At 38.5% G+C, this 14,641-nt stretch overlaps 1 protein-coding gene across 1 annotated transcript in view; it reads left to right on the forward strand.

Moving 5' to 3' along the window:
• The window catches only part of mtor (mechanistic target of rapamycin kinase), a 181,979-nt gene that overhangs the window by 13,067 nt on the left and 154,271 nt on the right, over positions 1-14,641 (forward strand). Inside the window, exons 5-13 of the mRNA XM_055659446.1 lie at positions 1,672-1,872; positions 2,373-2,507; positions 3,392-3,667; positions 5,695-5,803; positions 7,510-7,693; positions 8,412-8,540; positions 9,313-9,557; positions 10,667-10,882; positions 11,620-11,825. Of these exons, the coding sequence (XP_055515421.1) occupies positions 1,672-1,872; positions 2,373-2,507; positions 3,392-3,667; positions 5,695-5,803; positions 7,510-7,693; positions 8,412-8,540; positions 9,313-9,557; positions 10,667-10,882; positions 11,620-11,825 (1,701 nt within the window). The remainder of the gene's footprint in view (positions 1-1,671; positions 1,873-2,372; positions 2,508-3,391; positions 3,668-5,694; positions 5,804-7,509; positions 7,694-8,411; positions 8,541-9,312; positions 9,558-10,666; positions 10,883-11,619; positions 11,826-14,641) is intronic.

Below are 14,641 nucleotides of genomic sequence, written 5' to 3' on the forward strand. Positions count from 1 at the left end.
CTGAAATTCTGAACAGGACATCTATTCTTTTTAATGTATAGACACTCTGCAGATTACATGAGAGTTTCGAGAACTGCCCGTGACCCAAAGTTTCTGTAAGTCGGAGATGCTGTCAACTGAGATCCCTGTGGGCTGAGATTGCAAAGGTTGCATTGGTAGGTTAATTAGCTAGGATTAGTACAGTCCTTAGTTAATTTCAGATCTCGGATAGATCTCAGTTACTTGCCGACTCAGCTATTGACCAACTTGCTGAGTGTTTTTGGCACTCTATTTATATTACAGATTTCCATTTTTTAAGCAACCAATTAAAACATTTTTCAGTACTTTTACTGACCAAGAATAGTTGAACACAAGGAAAATTCTATTTCTTAAAGCGCCAAAGCCAATCATGTAACATTTAACCCATTAGAACAGGCACATTTCAATGTAATGTCTTGCTCATAAGATGGCCCCTTATACACATGAGTCAAGTATTTAGAATATACTCTTTCAGAGCTGAGTTTGTCATGAACTTATCTATGCTAATGTTGGGTAATGCCCTTTGGCCTCACTTTTAAAGCATGAATTATTCATTTTGAAGAGTTTTTTTCTTTTAGCTCCAGACTTCCTACTTTTCTCCTGAAGATAGTGATGTACATTGAGATATTGTTTTATCGGCTCTGACAGTTTCTGGACACCATGTTTCTGTACATTATTTTTGACGGTTGAGTTTAGATAGTATATATTAGCCATGAAAGCGTTCAATCCTGAATTTATCGAATGGCCTGAATCATGCCGTGGGATTGGTGACATTCTGGCTCCAAAAAGCTTAATTGATTTATTTGTCAGCATTCCACACCTGTCCTCCCCCTGTAGAATCAACTATGACGGTGTTAAGATTAGCAAACTCACCAACTAAAATGGCCTAGTTTTGCATAGATCCCTGAATTAACTTATGTTTGATTAGATGATTAATTCACCTCATGGATAAATACAAAAAAGATTGTTGATGCAATCTCTTTATATCGATCATAGGAATTTTGAATGATCCAAGGGAACAAGAGTTAGTTATATCTCTTAGGAGTTAGATATATCTCTTGGGGCTAATGGAATCAAGGGATATAGGGAGAAAGCAGGAATGGGGTACTGATTTTGGATGATCAGCCATGATCATATTGAATGGCGGTGCTGGCTTGAAGGGCCGAATGGCCTACTGCACATATTTGTATATGTGCAGTAGGCCTATGAATAGTAGAATTATACAGTATGGGCTTGCAGCAGAACAGCGCATATCTTGTCTATATTTCCTACAGTAAAATTCAAAGAGACGTAGGTCTTGAGGTTGGGTAGATTGTCATTACGGAATTATTTGTTTCTTCAAATAATGTGTTCCATTTTACAAAATTGTGCCCTAACTGTTACAAATATTCCCAAGCTGTTTCTAAACTGTACCATTATATTTTTTTGTGATTTTTTTTTGTTAATTTACAAAGAAACAAGATTTACTTTTATGAAGTGTCCAATGAAATAATGTGAAACTATTTGTCTAAGAATAAAATATCTTATTCCAAGGTAATATTCTCACCTCTATATTTCTTGGGAAAAACAGAAGCATACCTATTATCTTTTGCACAGACTGCACATCAAGCTTTTTAAGAGTAACCGAGAAACTCTGTTTTCTTTAAATTCTAGGTTCTGATCTTGCGGGAGTTGGCAGTCAGCGCACCTACTTTCTTCTTCCAGCAAGTGCAGGCTTTCTTTGACAATATATTCTTTGCCGTCTGGGATTCCAAACAGGCCATAAGAGAAGGTGCCGTTGCTGCCTTACGGGCTTGTCTGATTCTCACCACTCAAAGGGAGACCAAAGAAATGCAAAAGCCCCAGTGGTACAAGGCAAGTACGAAGATGAAAGAATCTTTCTTCATCACAACCAATTGTTGAAGGCTCGGTATGTTTTCTCAGTGAGTCGTAAAAACTTACAAACCAGTAACTTTGATGATTGCGGTAAGCTATCAATTGTTGATTGAAAAGGATGGTAAAATTGAGCCCTAATTGTGTTGGAGACAGGAATGCCTGCCTCTTTTAAAGTATTTTTTCAACTCCATGTGAAATCGTCTTTAAGCAATTGAAAGTCAGATCTGGAAATCTTTACTCAGCTGCTGAAGTTTTCCAATGCATATGGTGCAGGCTTCGGGAATGTCTGGTGTCACCATTCTAGCATCAATTGGAAACTTTATTTTTTGATAGTAATGATCTAGTGATTTTGCATAGATCTAAAATAAAATAGATTTGATCGTAAAGTGAGAATTCACTTTTATTCTATTGATGTTGCTCACTGTTTAAAACCTGGAGATGCGTAGGTTTTTAAACAAGTTTTGATGTTTTATATCTAGCAAACCTTTGAGGAGGCTGAGAAGGGATTTGATGAGGCCATGGCTAAAGAAAAAGGCTTGAATCGTGATGATCGAATACATGGGGCTTTGCTTATTCTAAATGAACTGATTCGTATAAGCAGCATGGAGGGAGAGGTATGTGCAGGATTTATTGTAATTAACCAAAAATACATATCCATTATGTGGTCCTGACCTACTGGTTAGATTAGTGATTTAATGCAGATGTACTGGTAGAATGAGAGGATATTTACTCTGAAATGTTTTTTTGTGCTTTGTAAGAGTTTCTTGTAGGTTGAACTACTGTTACCTCTGCCACATTGTAGAAAGTGAGTGTTTGCCATCAGATCAACAATTCCTAATGACTTATATTTGCAAAATCAAAAATATACAGTCATAGCATTGCTCGTATGTTACGTAGGTTCATAAATGAGAGGAGCAGAATTAGCCATTTGGCCCATCAAGTCTACTCCGCCATTCAGTCATGGCTGATCTATCTCTCCCTCCTAACCCCATTCTCCTGTCTTCTCCCCATAACCCCAGGCACCCGAACATTGATAATGCTTGCTATCCTGCTGGGCATTTAAGATGATATTAGGATCAATATTAATGGAGATGCAAGACAATGCAGATGCTGGAACCAAGAGCAAAAAACATAGTGCAAGCAGCATCTGTGGAGGGAAGACCCTCCAATATTATTGGCAGTATTAGCAATGATTTTTATTTAATGATTCCAATAACAATTATTTTAATTTTGTATCTTTAAAAAAAACATTTTCTGGTTCCGAAGGATCACCTAATATAAGAAATGGGAGCAAGGGCAATTTTGCTTCTTGCATCTCTGTCATTAATAAAGATTGTGGCCTTAGCGGGGATAAATAGTTGGGTAGGTCGTAACCCATTTAAGATGTTTCTCATTTGCTTCATTTGAACTTTGAAGAATAAAAACAGGTTGTTTCCACGTTGAAAGAAACTTTGCCTCTTTCTCGCTTAATTTATTGATTTTATTTCTTTGATCAAAGCGCTTGCGAGAGGAAATGGAGGAAATCACTCAGCAGCAGTTAGTACACGATAAATACTGCAAGGATCTGATGGGATTTGGAGCTAAGCCCCGGCATATTACATCCTTCACAAGTTTTCAGTCTGTGCAACCCCAACAATCAAATGCACTTCTCGGGCTTCTGGGGTATAACACACCCCAAAGCATCTCGGTGTTTGGAACTACTCCTGCTCCCACCAAACCAACCTTGGTGGAAAGTCGATACTGCCGTGAGCATATGGAAGTGCGATTTGAACAGGTAAATATTAGCTTCTATTGTGTATTATTGACATTGTCTGTTATGTGACTGTAATCTCAGTGCAACAAATTTCGTATAGACCCATACTAACTTAGTCAGTTATTTTGCAGTCTTGATGGCACTTTTGGTTTTGTCCAGTGTACCTGCTAGGTTGCTAGTAGTGTTCATAGGTACCGACTAAGAAGACTGAAGGACAGTTAATGGGCCTGCCCCCCTTAGGACGTAACCCCCCACGCGCCCCCCCCCCCCCACCCCCCACCACCAATACCTGGGGGAGCGCTGTCTGAAATTCACATGGTGCAAAGCCAAGGTGATACAGACACACTGCGATGAACAGGGTAAGTCCTTTAAAAGAGGGGAGGAGAAGGGGGGAGAAGGAGTGGAGCCGACTTTAAAGAAGCCAGACAACTTTTAAGAAGCCAGTGATATACGGCTGTGAAGTTTGGCGGACATTTAACATTACCAGTCGGTTATCCTAGGTTCTGAAAACTGCCGCTTATGTTTTTTTCCCCCAATATGCCAATGAAATTCACCGGTCAGCACCGGCTACAACCCACTAGAACCTCCTGGCAACCCACCTACGGCACGAGAATTCTCGCTACTCTCCATGGCGGATTCATTCTAGTCGCTGCTAATTTTTCAACATGTTGAAATATTCGCGGCGACCCTAATGAGGCTGCGACAAGTTCCCAGAATGTGGGAACTCCTCAGGACCATGAAGGCGACTCCCTGTCAACCACCCGCGAACATGTGGCGACTGCATAGTCTCCTGCAGTCACCTAAAATGTCGCCTAAGTGGGACAGGCTCATAACTCATTTTCCTTGTAGCATTTATTTGAGAAATGTATCCAATTAGCCGTACTCCTTTGTGGTTTCCCCAAATTCCTGTAGTTTATTTTCTTTCAAATATTTACTCAATTTTGTTTGAAAAGTTACTGTTAACCTTGTTTGAAAAGTTACAGTTCAGTCGGCTTCCTTCATCATTCGGGTCCTAAAATGTAATTTATCTCTGTCAGTAGTATCTGAATTTTGTATTTGTTACTTTTAAAGTCGACACACTTGAATTTTGGTTTTAAAATAAATAGTTTTAGAAACTAAAAATCAGTAAATTTTGAAAAACAGGAAGAAGATTAGACTTTATTGCCTTCCATCACAGTGAGGAATGTGGGAATCCGCTATGGTGGAGATCATAGAATCATAGAGTATGTTAACTTGTAACTTTTATGTAGTTATGTGTCTTGTGGCTTTTTTTTTTAAACTATGGCTGTTTGGTAAATCGAATCTCACTGTACCTTAATTGGTAATGTGACAATAAACTAACTTTGACCTTGAAACCTTGATAGAATTGACAAATGGCTGTTCTTGGGGTTGGATATTGCAACAACCCCATATTTGTTATTAGTAATACATAACCTGAATTTAAATTCCATGGGTGCCGCCTTTCAATTCTACTCGTGTCTCAGGTTCAAAAGTTGAGGTCTTGAGATGCTAGTCAGGACATGTAGGACATCTGTAATTATAGGAAAGGTTTTCAACATTTTCTTTGTTTATTCTTTTGCTGTGCTTTAGTGGACCATTTTAAACCAACATGAGATCAAAAATAGGACAAATTCCGAGTTTAATGTTTATTAATTTTATTTACTAATCTCATTATTCTGCATTTGCTAATTGAGGTTGATTATATGTTAAGATGCAATAAGCTTTGCATTGCATGAGTAGGCGAGCAACGTTATTCCAAATTGCTTTTTTTTTTCTCTGATTTCTTACCACTTTACAAACATTTGACTACCAGAGCCAATGCATGACTATTTCATTGAGATTCTTGCAGACCTCATCCACACACAATCTGTCTTGTTTGGTGCTAAAGTTTGAGAATTGAATCTGGTCATGAGTTTTCATAACATTCATTGTATTCTGTACCTTGTCTTGATTTCAACTTAGCCAATATCAGCAGAAGATGCGGTTATGCATAAGTTGAACTTCAGATCTAGTGGATGAATTTTACATGTTCTATGATCTTTGTGCAGGTGACTCGATGGGTGCTGAAGTATCGCAGTAGTAAAAATCCACTCATTCAAATGGCAATCTTAAACTTGATTCCTCGCCTTGCTGCTTTCCAGCCCCACTTGTTTACAGGTGAGCCAGGTGAAATTGATAGTTGTTCCAATATTTTGCATGTTACTTTGGGCATAGATCTTCTGTATATGGTATTAGTGAAAGTGCTGGAAATGTTGGAACTTGAAAGAAAAAGATAGGGTCACTTATTGGTCATATCAGAATGTAACACCATCTGTTGCTACAACTGCCCATACTTGATCTCCAGCTTGAATCTTTCTTTATAGTGTTGGCAGAGCACTTGGAGTTGATGCCATTCATTCCTTAATCATTACCTCAATGAGGTAATCTTTAGGCTTTCATTGTAAACCTATAATCAATAATAACACCAACAACAACTTGCATTTATGTAGTGAACAGTGAAGATGGTTAATTAAGATTACAACGAGATCTTGATCAACTGGCTCAATGGGCCAAGGAATGGCAGATGGAGTTTAATTCAGATAACTGAGCTGTTGTATTTTTGCAGGGTTTGCATAATAAATGGGAGGATGCCGGGCAGTGTTGTACAACAGAGAGATCTTGGGGTGCCACTGCATAGTTCCATGAAAGTAGTGACATAGGTTGTGAAGAAGGTGTTTGGCGTGCTTGCCTTCATCGGCAAAGACATTGAGCACAGGAGTTGGTAACACAGCTGCATTTACAAGCAAGACGTTGGTTCAGTCACGTTTGGAATGCCGTGTACAAGTCCTGGTTGCCCAGCTACATGAAGGATATCATCAAACTGAAAAAGTTAAAAGGATGTTATAGTGGGTTTGGAGGATTTGAGTTGTAAAGAGACTGGATAGGCCGGGTCTCATTTCCTTGGAGCTTAGGAGACTGAGCGGTGATCTTATAGAGATTTATAAATTCATCAGGGGTGTAAATAAGATGATTAGCTGCAGTCTTTTTCCCAGGATAGTAGAGTCTAAAAATAGAGGACATGGGTTCAAGGTGAGACGGGAAAGATTTAAAAAAGATCTGAGGGGCAACTATCGCTCAGAGCGTGTTGCATATGTGGACAAGCTGCTAGAGGAAGTGGTAGAGGAAGGTAGAATTACGATATTTAAATGTCAATTGGAAAGGTACAGGGACAGGATAGGAAGGATTTGGAAAGATATGGGCCAAGTATAGGCCAATGGGTCTTGCTAGGTTAGTGACTAGGTCGGCATGGATGAAAGTTTTCTATTTTGGAATGTCTTGTCTGAAGGGGTAGTGGAAGCAGAACCAGTGGTTACTTTCAAAAGGGAATTGATTCTCTGTTTAAAATGAAATGAATTGAAAGGCAAGAGAGGAAGAGCAGGCGAATGATACTAACCAGAAACTCTTTCAGTTAGTCTCGACAAGCAGTCTGGTTTAACCCTGTGCTACACAATTGTAGGAATATGCTTCACTGATGTTGAAGCTAGAATGTAATGTGTCCAATGCGAGTAACTCCTTTCTGTCAAGATAGGGAAGTGTATACTGGGGAAGAGATACAAATCTGAGAACAGTTTGATTTGAGCAGTTATTCTATATTTCTTGGTGGTTAATTTGGAAGAGTTAATTCTGTGTCCATGACTTGCTAATGGTTAATGAAACTCGAAAAGCGAGGGGAGTATTATCTTTTAAAACATAATATTCACTTAGTGAATATAAATAACATATTCATTAAAACAATTGTTTTATTTTAATGTAAGATGAGTTTTATTTCATACAGTGCTGTTTGGATATTTACTATTGACTCGTGTACATTCTTACTTCTGCAGAACAACATCTTAATGACTCTGTAAACCATCTAATGGGCTGTCTTAAGAAAGAAAAAGAGCGTGCTGCTGCGTTCCAAGCCTTGGGTCTACTCGTGGTGGCTGTAAGAGTGGAAATTAATCCATTCTTGCAGAAAATCCTGGAAATTTTAAAAGGAGCCCTCCCACCAAAGGACTTTGCACACAAGTAATAGCGGGCCAAATTAGTTGGCTTGTGTCAAATATTTCACTTAAATTCTACAGCATTATATTTTTGCTATCTGTTTGGTTGAGAAGGAAATAAAGACTCACGAATAGGCTCACACATGGTCTCAATTCCAAGGTTAAGCAATGCATCTGTAAATGTTTTTTTAACTTTCATTTTAGGCAGCCCCTTGAGATTGAGAATGACTTGCCTCCACTCTGGTTTACACCGAGGTTGGCCAATGAGTTCACTGTGAAAACTGCAGACGCTCCCGCAAATAGGGCAAACAGTTTGGGGAAGGTGTTGGGTGGTTTGTGAACTGGCTTGTGTTTCTTTCGTGACTATGAGCAGATATGGGCTAGAAGGATCAATGGAGATGTTGCACTTCTTCATGAGGCTTTGAGCACATCCTTGAGTCTTTTTCTCTTGTCTCTAACAATGCATTAATCAATAGCAACACTTTTTCTAGAGAACTTCCTTTTTGATATTTAATATATTGGAAACTCAAAGAGTAAATGAAAAATGTCAAGATCCTTTGACACCTAAATAGACGTTTAGAGATTGTGGAAACCTGGAGCTGAGGATTTGGCCATGTATAGTCTACTTTATATCTATGGTCATGTATTTAGTTATTTCCATCTGTGTTAGCTTAAAAGAATATGGTTAAAAAAACAATTTTAAATAACACATTTCTAGTTTAATTTGTGCTCATTTTTCGTAGGAGGCAAAAAGCTATTCAAGTGGACGCGACTGTTTTTACTTGTATCTGTATGATAGCTAGAGCCATAGGACCAGTTATCCAGCAAGATATTAAGGAACTACTGGAGCAGATGCTTGCTGTTGGACTCAGGTACTGAATCATTTATACAGTAACTGTTTATTTACTTGGATAATTTGAATTTGAATTGATCCAAGTTTGGCATTTTCAAGTTATTTTTAATTATCAAGTTGTGTTATTACAAATAATTGCAGCAACAATATATATATTATCCAGTAAGGACATATTTACATTATGTGAAGTTACTTTCATCACAAATACAAATTATATATTTGTGGACTTTGGGCTGTGGAGTTCCAAGGTAAACCTGTTAAATGTGTAGGATGATGAGACATCTGACAGCAATATTTGGAGATTAAAGATATGCATTTGATCTCAGATCAATTTGAGTGTGTAGGGTCAACCCAGTGACAATATTTGGCAAGCTTTTAGCCGGTGATTTTTGTGATGATTATTATAGAGGGACAGGCAGCAACTCTGGAGAGAAGAAATGGGTGATGTTTTGGATCTCTCCAGAGATGCTGCCTGTCTCGCTGAGTTAGTCCAGCATTTTGTGCCTATTACTTGATAGGTAGTAATTTATAAAATAGCTTCCGGCAACTCTGTTGACCATTGGAATTGAAAATCAAAAACCTGCATGTGTTGAGATGTCTGAAATAAAAACAGCAAATGCTGGAAATACTCAGCAGACCAGACGGTATCTATGGAATTAGCCATTTAAGATTGATGACTCTCCATCAAATCATTCAGCATCTCCTGTCTTTATTTGCCCTTTGGCAGCATCTGTTTATTCACTTGCAGTGTTCAAGCCCATTCCAGTAATTTAATTGTTTCTGCTTTGCAGCCCTGCTTTGACAGCTGTACTGCATGATCTGAGTCGACAAATACCACAACTGAAGAAGGATATTCAAGATGGCTTACTGAAGATGTTGTCACTGGTGCTGATGCATAAACCCCTTCGACATCCAGGCATGCCCAAAAGTTTAGCCCAACAGCTTGCTTCCCCCAGCTTGATGAATATCCCTGAGGCAAGCGATGTTGGATGCATAACCCTTGCACTTCGTACCTTAGGCAACTTTGAATTTGAGGGTAAGGCATGGCTTATGTGGCCCTTGGTTTAGCTGGTCATTTTTAATGAATAAAACTGAAAATATTCAGCAGGTGGAGAGAGAAAATTAGTAATATTTCAGGTCGATGACCTTGCACCACATCAAGAAAAGGTTAGACAAAACAAATTTCAAAAATATGTGTAGGAAGGAACTTCAGATACTGGTTTACAACAAAAACATTTAGTGTCGAGACCCTTCTGGAAAGGACGCTTAACACATGCCACATTTGAAAGATTTCTGGATGAGGCCTAGCTATGTTTCAAGAGCAGGGAGATTGACCCAGGTAGTTCCTTTTTTAGTTTGCATGGATGATCAAATTGCCTCCTTTATTGCTGTAAATATTTAACGGCTGGATTGTGCTAAATCTGCCAAACTGAATGGATTTGGATGAACTCTGTGCAGAGAACCAATCTAGTGAACGTGCATGCGTATCTAGGCGAAGTTCAGTTATGCTTCAGATGGCGTTCTGATGAGGCCCATCCCTGGGACTGCCATGACAGCTTTTGAATGGAAGGAAAGCTGGGGTCAATCTTCAGTTTCTGTGAAAGCTAGACGGCTTTTTTTTTAATGAGTTTAATACTTTGAGGCATCTGAAAGCTATTAAAACTAATCTACATAGTTAAAAGTATAACAGCTAAAAGAATAAAGTTATTCAAAATACATTCAAATGCTTGCAAATCAATAGCATTTTTATTTAAAAAAAACTTCATTGTCCAATGGAGAAACCTCATTAAAATGGGTGTGGCCACTAATCCTGTAATTATGTCATGGATCCAGATTAAAGCAGGAGTCACAGTTCAATTTAAACAGTTTTGTGGACTTGTCGACATTTATTGTTTTCCAGAACTTTTTTTTTATATCTGTTCTAAAATATAATATGATTAACAAGTCTAAACTGCATGAGAAAATTCTAGAAAGTTAAGCTAGAAAATAACATGGACTACATAATTTTAAAATATACATATGTGTGTGTGTGTGTATATATATATATATTATACACACACACGCTAAAAATTCCAAATGTTATTACATTTTTAACATGCCTTGTGTTCCTAAATGTGGACTTATTTGTGTTTCATGTTAATGCAGGCCATTCTCTTACCCAGTTCGTCAGACACTGTGCAGACCACTTCCTCAACAGTGAGCACAAAGAGATTCGAATGGAGGCAGCCAGAACTTGTTCACGACTCCTAACTCCATCAGTCCATCTTATCAGTGGACATGGCCATGTTGTCAGCCAGACAGCCGTTCAGGTTGTGGCAGATGTGCTTAGTAAACTCCTCATTGTAGGAATTACAGATCCAGGTAATTGTTCAGAATTTGACTTAGATGGGGTAAGACTATGTGGTTTACTGAGTGAAAAAATGATGAAAGCACTTCAGCTTGTGAAATTTAATCACAGTCCTTGTGGGTTTTTTTTAAGGCATAAATTGTCAAAAGCTTAGGACTCTATTCGGGTTGGCAACATGATTGCAATTGCTATGGGTAATTGATAAAATGGATCATCTGCTTTGGCCAAACTAATAAAGCATAATTGGTAAAATAAGCATTTGTATTAAATAGGCGTTAACTAAAAACTACATCTATGCTCATTTTAGAATTGTATCTTTAAATTGTCTGCACTAATCTTCTTGGAATCCCAGTTCACTCTGATAAAACCTACTACCTAAGCTTATCTGTAGACACCTTTGAACCCACTGCAAAGTTTTTTGTCACAGTTCAAACTAAAATAGGGTTGCAGATTTATCGGTGTTTACCTACTTTTATAACTTCTTTATCTATTGTAAAATAAAGTAAAACTGCATGAGGATATTTTTCTCAAAGTTCAACAAGTCGTTAAGTAATAATGTCATTAAGTAATAATAATTTAACTGTAGAAACCTATCTTCCATTATTCTGCCTATTGGGATATTCTGTTATTAAAAAGTAAATTGATTCTGTTTTGTAATACATAAATAGCAAATAGTAGAATGCAAACTGGTGGTTCTAAATTCTGATGTTTTTTAATTTATGAAGAATTTTGCTTGTCCCTGTTTATTCAGATCCTGATATTCGCTATTGTGTGCTGGCGTCTTTGGATGAACGTTTTGATGCCCATTTAGCCCAGGCTGAGAATCTGCAAGCTCTTTTTGTGGCACTGAATGATGAAGTGTTTGAAATCCGTGAGCTTGCCATCTGCACCATTGGCAGATTGAGCAGTATGAATCCTGCATTTGTGATGCCTTTTCTTCGCAAAATGTTGATACAGGTAGAGTTTAAAAAATATTATTATTTACTAGTATGTATGGATTATCCTAAACAAGCAAACCCAAAAAATAGCGCATTTACAGTCAACATTGATATCCTTGCTCTGTCCTGTAAAACAAAACCGATGACATAAAATGTTTAAGAAAGAACTGCAGATGCTGGAAAAATCAAAGGTAGACAAAAAAAGCTGGAGAAATTCAGCGGGTGAGGCAGCATCTATGGAGAGAAGGAATTGGCTACGTTTCGGGTCGAGACCTTTCGAAGAGTCGCAAATTCCTTCTCTCCATTGATGCTGCCTCACCCGCTGAGTTTCTCCAGCATTTTTTGTCTACCTCCGATGACATAAAAGTACATTTTGTTTGTCTTTTATCTTGCCTACGACGTCTCGTATTAATCTTCCTTTGTGTATGCATTTGCCATGTTTGTGGGATGAGGGAACTACATTTAGCAAAGATACGCATTATTTACTGCTTATTTTATTGTCTTCTCATGAACTTATCTGTTCTGCCAGTAGGTGGAGTGTGTGAGTGGCTTTTGTGTTTGTTTTGAGAAAAATCCAGTGAAAGCAACCCAGTCCTGATTCTGCTCAGTGATATCCTCGTAGGAATTTTGGGACGTGGAATTTGGTGTGCTGGGAGAAAAGCAGAAATGATCAGTCTTATTAGAAGTCTGCCAAGTACAAAGAACATGTCAAAACTAATTATTAGCATTAGAACGAAGGAACAGTTTGTACATTATTAGTAGGCAATTTCAAGATGAATTTTCAATATTGTAGGAATTATTTATTCATCCTTGTGAGGGATTAATAACAGTATTATTTTCCATCCAGATGACATGACACAAGGTTGGGGAGTCAGGCTCTAAATGGGTAGACAGTTTGTTAATTCATCAGGCAGGAACCTTGGGATGTATTTGAATTATACTTGCGATTTTAATCATTCACACCAAGGCAACTCTGAATGCGAAAGTTGGCCCTTTGTAGATATTGCGATAATACTAAGCATTGCAGTTGTGGTTGATTAGTCTAGTTGGAAAAAAGTAAGGTGTTGTGCATTTAATGCACAAATAATATTGTACCTCAGTGTTTCTGCCCCAATGAGAAAAGAGACAAACTGATTCTGGAACTGATTCTGGGGAGTGAGGTAGTCACACAGCGTGGAAACGGACCCTTCGGCTCAACTTGCCCACGCCAACCAAGATGCCCGATCTACACCAGTCTCACCTGCTTGCGTTTGGCTCATTACTCTCGAAACGTATCCATGTACCTATCCAAATATCTTAAAGTTAACAAAGTGTAGGTGAAAAAACATAGTGGTGATCATGGCATCAATATATTTTGTAGTAATAGAAAAGGGCAAGTACCAATCTGAAACTGAAAGGAACGACTAGCAGTCTGGCACTGGAATGGTGAAATCACAGTGAGAACTCAAGGCACCCTTGCCTTGACTGAGTAAATGTGTGCTGTAAAGCAGCTGCCTAATTTGCGTTCTGTGGTGGATGTTCATTGTCAGCATTAAAGAGGAAGAAATGGAAATGGAATAAAAGATTGCAAACATCAACAGCTCTTAATTTATTATACCTGTATTTACTATCATTTTACTATCCTCTGGCTACTTTCCACCCTTGGTTCGATGCCTCGCCACTTTGTCATAATCCCTTCTCATTTTCCTCTCTAATCCTGAATGACTGAGGAACGAGCTGCTGGTGAAGGTTGTTGAAGCAGGTACTATTGCAGCATTTTACCTGCTAAATTTTTGTAAGGTGTCCTTGAGACTCTTGAAAGGCGCCCATAAATAAAATTTATTATTATTATTATTGTAGCAACATTTAGACAGGTGCATGGATAGAATAGATTTAGAGGGATGTGGGACTAATGCAGATTGGTATGTTGGTCGGCATGGGCAAGTTGGGTCGAAGGGGTTGTTTCCACACTGTATGACTAACTCTCAGCAGAAGCCTTGCTTCATTCCCATAAACCCCCTCTTAATGAAATTCAAGCCAATATGATGCTAAACTCTTCATGCATTTTTATCTGTGCCTAGACCTTTGGCTGCGAGTTTTTCCTCATCTCTGGAATGCCGAACCCAGCTTGATCTGTCCCCTCGGTCTCTCAAAAGGAAGCAATGTATTATTCGTGGCCTCTCTTCTCCCACAATGGAAATGGATACACCCATCTTCCCCATCACAAGCAGACTCGTCAGCCCTTTAATCTCTGCTGTGCATGGACCCTAAGGATCCCTGGGTACAATCTCCAGCCAGTCAGTTTAGCTGGTAATTCGGTGGGAAACGGAAAGAAAAAAAATTGCAATTACTTCCTACTGTAGAATTCAGTCTCAGCAATGGATGGCTTCTCCCTCTTGTGCACCCTCTAAATATTGGGGCCTCCTTGTCAAATGCAGGAGGTGATACAGCAGAGAGCAAAAAGCAAAGTGGAGGTATTTAGTCTGTGAAAGGAAATAAGTTGGAACATGCCATTTCCTTTAAAGTCTCCAGCTTGGAGACTGGAAATCTTATAATAAATTGAAATACAACTGTAAGACACTGTTGCAAGCTGAATAGTTACACAGTCAAGGTCTCTCTTAGTCTTGCCCCAGGAGGAAATGAAATCATTTGCTAAATTGTCTGGTGACCCTTTCAGTGGAAATTCAGAACAGATGTCAAAAACTTTTGACAGTTTTGTGCTTGTTTTATACTGGTATTGGTTTTAGTTTAGTTTAGAGATACAGCATGGAAACCGGCCCTTCGGTCTACCGATTTCATGCCGACTATCGATCACCCCATATACTAGCAGCACTTCACTATCCTACACACTAGGGA

This window comes from Leucoraja erinacea, chromosome 30, assembly GCF_028641065.1.
Source record: "Leucoraja erinacea ecotype New England chromosome 30, Leri_hhj_1, whole genome shotgun sequence".
NCBI lineage: Eukaryota > Metazoa > Chordata > Chondrichthyes > Rajiformes > Rajidae > Leucoraja > Leucoraja erinaceus.